General features: G+C 36.4%; 1 protein-coding gene across 1 annotated transcript; it reads left to right on the plus strand.

Annotated features, from left to right (window-relative positions):
* Positions 1 to 184: 184 nt before the first annotated feature.
* Positions 185 to 4353, plus strand: LOC141250883 (uncharacterized; the record flags this gene model as incomplete). Its single annotated transcript, XM_073670140.1, has 9 exons — positions 185 to 311; positions 484 to 2571; positions 3141 to 3261; positions 3362 to 3401; positions 3483 to 3519; positions 3652 to 3658; positions 3751 to 3758; positions 3860 to 3921; positions 4332 to 4353. Coding segments are annotated over 9 exons (2512 nt in total), but the record flags the coding sequence as incomplete, so codon positions are not given.
* Between the last annotated feature and the right edge of the window lie 6175 nt (positions 4354 to 10528).

Below are 10528 nucleotides of genomic sequence, written 5' to 3' on the forward strand. Positions count from 1 at the left end.
TAGTAGTGGCCCAAAGCCCCACATGGCAACACGGCCCACACCCACCCACGGCACCCTTATACTTTCTAAACCCTAAACTAATAGTCCACCAGTACTTTGAGCCTTGTCTCCTTTGTTTCAAAAAATTAATCCTCCATTCCTCCTTGTCTCCTTCACGTACGCAACACAACACTATACTTCGCAGTCGCAGCCCTAAAAGTCCACCAGTCCAGCCCTGCACAGACGTCCTTCGATCGTCCACGTTCGTCCTAGTTTGTACTCCATCTTCCTTGCGTCGTCGCCGCCAAATTTGTCGGCTGTCACCACCTGAGGTTTGTAGTTTGTCAGTTGACTTGTTATTGGGTTTCTTCTACTTTGTAGTAGACTAGGATGATCTAATAGAATAATATAATAGAATGCTTCTTACTGTTTTGAGAATTTGATACTTTTAAGTTTTAATACAGAAGCTTATTTCTTTTGCTGTTTTGTATGCTCTAATTGCAGATGTCGAGTTCTCAATCCAAAAGAAAGCGCTTAAGGGCGATCTCAAATCCCTTGCATAGCACGCAACAAGAGTCTCAAGTGTTGTTAAGATCACATGCATCTGAAAATTCACCAGACATTGCTTTTAATGATGCCGACTATGATGATGAAGAGGATATTGATCTAGAGGATCCTCCTGCATCTGATGATGTAGAGGAGGAGGTAGAGATGGCTACTTCAAACTCTAAGAGTAAGACAAAGAAGATACCAAAGAGGGCAGCCTTTTGGAAATACTTTAAGGAGATTAAGGATGATGCCGGAAATACAGAGAGGGGAATATGCATATTTTGTGATACTAGCTATGCAGCAAAGTCAAAAACTAATGGTACTACGAATCTAAGTAAACATTGGAAGAGTTGCAAAGAGAATCCTGACAACCTAAGCAAAGGTACTACTCAAACTACACTTCATTTAGAACAAGTTGATGAGCTTGGGAATTGCAAGGTGAAAAGTACTATTGTAGATGTAGATGAGGTGAGACGGAAATTATGCAAATTGATTATAGGGGAAGAGTTGCCATTTTCTTTTGTGCAAAAATTTCTGTTTAGAGACTTGTTTGCATCTGCTTGTCCTATCTTTAAAGTGCCATCTCGTTCTACTATCACCCGTGATGCTTATAAGATGTATGCTGATGAACGAGAGAAATTGATATTATTCTTTAAGGAGAACTCTCAAAGAATTTGTTTGACTACTGATACATGGACTTCTATCCAGAATGTGAATTATATGGCTTTGACTGCTCACTTTATTGATAATCAATGGAATTTGCAGAAGAGAATTCTTAATTTTTGTACAATTAGTGGACATAAGGGAGTTGAGATTGCTAGAGATATTGAAGATTGTCTAAGGTCCTGGGACTTAAGTGATAAGATATTTACTTTGACCGTGGACAATGCAAAAGCTAATGACATAGCTTGTACTAGGTTGAAGGAGATGCTTATTGGAAATGGTAATTGCATTAATAGTGGGAAAAATCTGCATATAAGATGTTGTGCTCACATTGCTAATCTTATTGTGAAAGATGGTCTAAAGGAACAAATTGATTTCATTGATAAAGTCAGAAATGTAATCAAGTTTGTAAGGAGTTCTCCTATGAGATTGAGGATGTTTAAGGAGGAGGCTCTAAAGCTGAAAATTGATAGTAATTGTTCATTGGTATCTGATGTTCCTACTAGATGGAATTATACTTATGTGATGCTAGATGTTGCATTGAAGTATAAGCAGGTTTTCCCTCGGATAGATACTCCAATAGATGATGATGGCAATTCTATAGGTCATATTACTGCAGAGGAGTGGGCAAAGGTTGAGGTCATTGTGGATTTTTTGAAAGAATTCTATGACTTCACGAACTCTGTGTCTGGATCTGATTGTGTGTTAATAAACAAAGTGTACTTATATATTGGAGGGATTGTGAAAATATTGAACGAAAAGGCTCAAAGTGTTGATGGAATATGTTCTTCTATGGCTCTCAGAATGAAGACGAAATGTGACAAGTATTGGGATGGCATTGAAAAGCTGAATGTGTTCATTTTTATTGGGATGTTACTTGACCCATCATGTAAGTTCAATATGTTGAAATCTACAGTTGAAAGCATATATGGTGAAAAGAGAGGTTTCGAGTTGGCTTTGCAAGTAAAGGGTACTGCAGCTGAGATATTTGACGAGTACAAACTTATCTATGCTCCTTCGAGTTCGAGTTCGAGTTCGAGTTCTAATGCTGGATCTAGTAATTTGAGAGCGAGACCAGAGCTGATTGGTGGTAAAAGTGCTCTTAATACTTTTTATAAGGAAGTCATGAATCGATCAATGAAGATGAGTCAATCTACTTCTTCAGTATATGGAAGTGAGTTGGATAAATTCTTAGGTGAAGAGGAATGTTATGAGTGTGATGTTTTGACATGGTGGAGACAAGATGGGCATCGGTTTCCAATTCTTGCTAGAATGGCCCATGATGTGTTTGCCATTCCTATCAGTACAGTGCCATCTGAGTCAGCCTTTAGTGCAGGAGGACGTACCGTTGATAAATTTCGAAGCAAATTGGACCCTACGGTAAAGTCTTTTCACTGCCTGACTTTAATACCTTTATTATCTATCTTCTATTCAAATTATTTTAGGTAACTTGACATAATTAAGAAATAAATAGTTCTGAGTTTTATCATTGTACAGTTTCTGGAAGATATCACTGTCACAAGTTGGATTGGCCTTTGACGGATTAGGTCATTAGGGTTTCTGTTGCTGTCATTCTCTTTTCTTGTTATGGTTTGTGGCTTTGTGCTTTTGATTGAATTGTTCTGGTTTAATACGTGATTCAGTCCAATATCATATAGCTTCACCTTAGAATTAGTATTTGATTTTTGAAAGCTAGTATTTTGGATTTAGAGTTTCTTGGTTATGTTTGGCGGCATGTGGCCTTTGGTAGTTTGCTTGTTTATATTTAATGGCACATGAAGATAAATTCTTTTAGTATCTATTCACTTGGATAGTTGATAATAAAGGGAAGGGAAACAGAGAGACAAGAGGAAGGTTAAGTGTATAATTAAATTATTTCGAAAATTACTTAACTCTTTAAAAATTTATGTCCCTAATATATTGTTTAATTTCTTTCTTATGGTGACTAGATGGTACAAGCACTTCTTTGCACTCAAGACTGGATCCTCGCAGACATAAGATCTCTTGACAAGGATGATGATGCATGGGAAGAAGTTCAATATTATAGGGAGACAGAGAAGATTTCAGAGGGTATGTATACTTAATTTAGTTAATACTTATTCTTTATAGTTTATATGTATGTTTTCTCATATTCTACATGAAAGTATGGAGTTGAGTTATTGAAGCATAGATTGGTTTAAAAAGTATTCTTTATATTCATCTTTCATAAGGTATGAATTATATATATATGACAGTTAAGTTTCTAGGTCAATTAACTACCAATGACCTAATGTTTTCATGTATTTTACTAGATATGGAGAAGTTATCTTTGAAGACTTCATGATATATGTAAAAGCACTCAGTTGATTTAAACTAGGAAGGTATGAATTTGTACTATTTGTTTTATGTGTTTAGTTTGGTTCAATTGATTGTGTAATATTGATTTGTTCTAATTATGTTTACTACTTGTGTATTTTACAGGTTTTGGGTAATATGACGAAGATTCGGTGATTTTTTGAATTGTTGGGATGAATTTGAAGACAAGAACTATGTTTTAATTTGTTTCATGTTTTGTTTTAGTTTTTTGGGTGAATTGATTGTGGAGACAAGAACTATGTTTCAGTCTTTTGTTTTAATATTTCGTTTTTCAAAAGGTTAATGTCTTCCAATTATATATTCGGTTTTTTAGGTCAAAACCGAATCCGAACCTATTAAAACCGAACCAAACCCGAACCGAACCGAGCATATACGGTTCGGTTTTCGGTTCCAAAAATTAGGTATTTTCGGTTTCGGTTTTGTTAGGTTTGGTTCGGTTCGGTTCGGTTTTGGACCGATGAACACCCCTAGTTTCTATATTATTAGGTTATTAAAGGGGTATTTTTGGATGATTATTATTTTTGTAAGATAATTTAAGACATTGGATGCCGAACAAATATTATAATATAAGTCACTAATTTCTATTTCAGACACAACTTATTCCATACCCCATCTTATTTTGGATAATAAGTTTCAGACACATAAGACCCTATTTCAGACACATACCTATTAAGACACAGTCATGCTGAACCGACCCTTAATATTTGGATTATATGATGTGGCGAAAATAAAACACCTATGATATGCAATAGGTGTCGCATGCGATATTTTTATTTATTCAGTAGATATTCTTACTTGGTTAATTGATCTTTGTATGTTATATTTATATAAAAATCGTACACTTTTAATATGTCATAATTATCACATATAACATTACAAGAAATCAACTGGTAATAAAAAATATTGCATTGTAACTTTAAATATCCTAATAATCAACACATAATTACAATCAACTATAGAAAACAAATTACAAGTGAATCGATCTTCATCTTCAGATTATCATTTCTTTCTACGGAAAATCATATAATTCAAATCCTTCACTTCTCAAAGGTTTTAAAAAAAATATTTTATTTGGAAAATAAATACAGTTAAAGAGAAAGCGACATATGCACTGCATGTTTCAAACGAGATGATTACAATAAATAAATGGAAAAGTATCGGGTAATAATAGTTCCATAAAGTGATAAAAAAGAATGATTTTCAGCCGTCGATTTATTGTCAGCTGTCCACAATCTAACGGTTTGTACCGCGCGCGTGGGTGGAGCATTTTTCCCCTTTTCCGTTCCGCTCTTTTCTTCCTCCTGATTTTGTTGGTGAACGTCTTTCAGTACTTTGGTGAACATTTAGTATTAAATTGATGAACATATAGCTCAACACTGATGAACATTTATGAAAAAATATTTGATGAACATTCATATCAAAAATAGTGAACATATAGTTCACAACTGGTGAACATCTTTTGAAATACTTGATGAACACATAGAGCGTGGACTATAGCCGCCGGGATTGTCAGCGTGGACATGCGCACGCCCCCTGCTGTTAGATCAAGCACGAATCAACGTCTCGAATTCATTTTTTTTTTATTATCTAGTAATCTATTATCACCAGATTCAAACCCGACATAAATTATACTAAAAATATTAGACTTTGCATTGACAAATGACTCTATGTTTACTCATCACCCCCACTTTTACATATTTTTTTGGGCATCTGTATCCATTGATTCAACATGTTAGACAAACGTGACGATTTAATTTAGTAATCAAAATTCCCCCTTTCAATTTACACAAATTAAATTGGTTGTTTGACATTTCCTTTGCATGAATCGTCTCTTTCCCTTGCTTGAATAAACTTGTGTAGTTCAGCGATATTTTTATTTGGTATGGTGGCATTTTATTTGTTACTTGACATTTGTATTATACTTTGTGACAAAATAGAAATATCTATAAGTGACAATGTACAAAAGTAGCCAGCCTATAACAAATTTATACACATTTTATAACATCAAACATCTTAAATCTTATTAATCTCATAAATACAACCAGCTACAAAAACAAGCCACCACAAATAACTATTGTTTATTTCCTTCTACCAAAAACAAATATTCTTTTCATTCATTGATTCTTATGAAGTATATCGAGTAACTTCTTCCTCTAATGTTCTGCAAACCTACCAGTAACACTCGTTAGCTATTTAAGGCATCTTATACTTAGCATCTCTATATATTTGATCGCGAATACTACTTAGACATGTCCCTACACACAAACAAATGTCATTAGCAAACTTAAGTTATTGAACTATAATAGTAAACAACTCAAACCTGTTGAAGGTCATTCTCAAGAATCAATTACCAGTCCTCAACATGGAGAAATATATTTTCCAAATCAATTACATTGTTTTGGTTTTGATTTTATTGAGACATTTTTTCTAAACTTTTAAATCTCAATACACATCCTAAAACAATAATAACTATGACAACCAACAATTAATAATACCAATTGATATAAGGGTTTTCAAAAGATAATATTATCTAGAAAATATATGTAGTCAAAGAGAAAATAATATATTTAATGTTTCAAAATGGACATCAAGGAATAAAATAATATTACGCATTCTGCCTACCTATAAATATAGCCCCCCCCCCCGATTGATGAACTGTATAATGCGAAGCGAGTATTAAAAAGATACAGTTGTGAAAGATACTACATATTCAAATAACTATAACCACCAAGATTGTCTAATGAAAATTTTCCTTGCTTCTTTTTTACTAGTTTATTTTGTCATTGATTTTTAACCGTGGTTGCCTAAGAGAAGACCCATGGTATGGTCATAAATAAATCACATAAATAAATAAAGTAAAAAAGCTCTCAAAGGACTCTCTCCTCAAAAAATTTTAAGCCCTCATCTCCTAAATAGTACCAAGAACCCTAAATTTCGTACCCTCTCTCAATTTACCTCTGGTAGACTCATTGTTGGATTTGCTAAATATTCTATTGGTCTGGGATCCCTCTCTTTCCCTTGTTTGGTCCGATTCTGGGCATTAATTTGCTCTAGTGATCTAAATCTGTCAGATCTAAAAATGAAAAAGGGGGCGGAATTTGGGGGTTTTTTGTGTGCTTTTCTTTTCGGATCTCACCAACCCTTAAGTCCTCCTCTGTGGATGAGTAGAGTCCGGAGCTTACCATGTTTCACCTACTACATGTGTATTTTTGGCTTCTCTCATGATTTAGCCGTTCGTGGATTCGCTGAGAATCCGAGATCTGTACTTGTGAAAGGGCGCTCGATTTTGTTGGTAGAGGGGGGTGATCTAGCTTCTGCTGTTCACCCTTTCTCTAAGGAAAAATGCTTTGCTGGAACCATGAGAAAAGTGATCTGGGGGATGATTTCTACTATTGTCCTCTCATCATCCTAAAGAATAAAAAATGCTACGAAGGTAACCATTCTCCCTCTCTTTCCTGGTTTTTCATCAGTTCTCTGAGGGTGAATCTCTGTTACTGTACATTGGATTTTTTAATCTCTCAGTGGAAGAATAATGATACTAGGAACAAAGTACTGCAAATGGTGAACCATTTTAGATGTATAAATAGAACTCTTTATTCAGCTGAAGACTTCACTAACTTTTTCCTTTCTCTGATCATGTGTGAGGATTTCTCTTTTGTTGAATCCTACCTCTGGTGCTCCTGTATGGAAGACTCGGAAGCCTTGCGTGGGAAAAAGATGGAAAAGGGGAAAATGAAAGGGAGGGGCTCATGTATTCTTCTCTCTGAAAATGCTAGGCTTAACTTGAACTCTGCTAAAGCTGAAATGGAAAGGAAAAAGAGGAACAATTCACCAACTCTACCAAATACAAATTCTTCCTTGAGTGGAAATTCCCAATGTAACAAACCTAAGAAGGGTGGGGCTGCCTCATCTTTCTTTGACCCTACTGAGATGTTTAAAAAGCTTGCTGCGTCAAGAGAGAATGGTAGGAAAAGGAAGCTGCTCACTCTTGTGGGATTCCTTGTGGGGGACCACAAGGAATTCCCAAGATTGTTTGCCAAAATCAGGGCTGAACGGAAACCTATTAAAGGAACTCTTTCTTTTTCCATCCTGAAAAAAGGTTGGTTTGAGATTGCCTTCTCAAACCAAATGGATTTTGATTTGGTATGGAAAAATAGACCCTATCACATTTTCAGTCAGTTGCTGTTACTAAAACAATGGTATCCGGGGTTCGATCCAACCACGGAGTCCATTTCTAAACTGGACCTTTGGGCTAGGCTTCATTATCTTCCGGAGGAATTCGCTAATGCTGACGCCCTTGATACGATTATCGAGGGCTGTCACATCGGCAAATTCTTAAAGATGGACCCTACACATAATAGCGAACACTGGATCATGTTCACTAGATTTTGTATTCACACTGATATCGAGAAATCATTTGGAAAAAGCATTATTGTACCGGATGAGCATTTCAACCAAATCAGGTTTTCCCTTTGGTTTGATGATTTTTCTGCGGGATGTGGGGTGTGTGGTAAACTTTCCCACGTCTTTAAAGATTGCCCCAATAAAAGCGGTTCTATCCCGATGCTTAATCTGAAAGGTAAAAAGCCTTCTTCGAAATTAATGGAAGGTGGTGGGGAATCCTCTGAGGCGGGAATATGGAATGTGGTGGGAAAAAATAACAAACCAGTTGATTCTAAATCCAATCCCCCCTATCCAAGTAACAATTTGTACTTATCGGGACGTGGTGGTATTAACATTACGTACGAATCGGAGGACTCGGATGAGATAAATCAGTTCATCTTAAATGAGGGAGTTTTTGTGGAGGCTCCGTCTTTAAATAATGCCTCGGGTATGTGGCTTGGTGGGTTAGCAACTGGGAACAAGCTTAAATATTATGCTAAATTAATTAAACTGTATTTGGCTAACTTTTGTTCCGATTTCTCTATTTCACTTGCTGTAGATGGAATCAACATTAGTTTGGGAACAGATGAGGAAAAAAGGAAAGACAAAGGGAAGACTAAAGGTAAAAAACTCTGTTTGGAACTAAAAGTTGAGGCTTCTCTGTTTTGTTTTTGGAAAATGTATGATTATATTGAAAATATGGGAATTTATTATCCTCCTTGCTTGCCTTGCTGGATTACTCGATACTATTGTCTGAATTTTGGACTAAATAGATGCTTTCATTGTGGTGTAGTATCTGAGATTATTACCATCCCATCGTCGGAATTTGAGGATGAGCGGACCGGTAAAAGCAATAAAGGTTTGAAGCTTTTTAAGTCTGATTGGGGTTTCCTGTGCTTTGTTCTGTTCTTGCTGAAACCTATTATTCTGACTCTCTGGTGGGCCGGCTTTTGTGGCTCAGCTGGGCAGGTTCCTCCTGATTTGTTTCGGGTCGGGCCGGGAACAATCAAACAAAGTGAACCACCTACGGACATTGCTTTGGATGAAGTCAAAACTCAAGAAATCAGATTGAAAGCTGCGGAAGAATACAGCGAAGACATAGAGGAAATTGACTTTGATGATAACGAATATAATGATATGATGATGGAGGAACTCTTGGATATCGATGGTTGCGACTTTCCGGGTGAGTCGAACATTGGGGAAAGTAAGGATCCGTTCTTCCTCAGCATTGACCCAACCTTCACTGACAAAGATCTTGATGACTTCATTCAAGGTAACCAAGGAGAGGAATCTGAAGACAAGCTGAACCATATGAGTCTGTTGCCTCAAACTGAGCAGTCCATCTACTCTGCGGGCTCTGTTCAGGTGAAAATGGGTAACCTTGAGATGAATAAGGAAAGTTTCACCAAATCTACGTCAAGCAAGAGGAAAATGTTGGAGGGCACGGAAGATACGGCTTCGTCGTTGGTGGCGGAGTCCAAAAGGAACAAGAAGTAAACTCCATTAGGTTTTATGATAAGTAAAGGAATTCGACTTTTGTCGGGAAGCCATGTAGGCCTTCTCTTGATAACTAAGGTTCTAAGGTTTATGTCCCTCTCCACCTTTTGCGTTTTTTGGACTTTTAGGAACAACACCTTTGCTTATCCGAATTCCAGGACTAATCTAAAAGCTTGTAAAAACCTTGTAGTGTATGTATATGCTATTTCCCTTTTGTATGAAAGCTTATGTTTGTATGCCGGTCTCTATCTTTTGGATGCACTGGACTCAGGAAACTGTTGGGCTTGGTTAATTTGGATCTCAAATGGGTCGTGGAGGTACGGATGGTTTATGGGCTATGTATACTCTTTTGTTATGCATCTCATTTTGACTATTAATTGCCATAGATGGATCCTTGTTCCTATTGGTAGCAAGGGACATTTGAAGATGACCAATTTGGTTTTAGTGCTGCTGCGGAACGCTAACAATAATATGACAATTTTTTATTACTACTCTTTAATTAAAAATGGGATTCACTACAATCATAACGGTAATAAAGGAACATCTCTCATTAAATGGGTAATTAAATGAAGATAGGTCTATGGAATTGTCGAGGAATAGGTAGGAAAAATCTTTGGACTGAAATTGAGGCCTTGTGCAAAATAAACAAAATTAAAATGCTTGCTCTAGTAGAAACTAAATCGGAAATTGGTCCTGCTAAATCTGCTTGGCGAAAAGCGGGGTTTGATAATTGCCATGTGATCCCTTCTTCTGGCTTGTCAGGAGGGATCTGTCTTATCTGGAAGAGCTATCAAATGACGGATGAACTCTGTGAGATTGCCTTTTCATATGAGAGAATTGTGGTTGTTAAATATAAGATCTTCAGTCTTAATGTGGCTATGATGCTCATCTTTGCATATGGTCCTCCTGGTGAAGCGGGGAAAAATTACTTCTGGGAAGAAGTTACCAAGTTTATTAAATCATGTCCGCTTCCTTGTCTAATTATGGGGGATTTTAATGAAATTTCCTCTCCGGAGGATAAGCTGGGGGGAATTCCACCGGGAAACTCTAGGTTTGTTAGAATAAATAACTTTAAAAATACCTGTGAACTTTGGGAAATTCC

This window comes from Phyllobates terribilis, unplaced genomic scaffold (assembly GCF_046119375.1).
Source record: "Phyllobates terribilis strain yellow unplaced genomic scaffold, ASM4611937v1 Scaffold_6296__1_contigs__length_45492, whole genome shotgun sequence".
NCBI lineage: Eukaryota > Metazoa > Chordata > Amphibia > Anura > Dendrobatidae > Phyllobates > Phyllobates terribilis.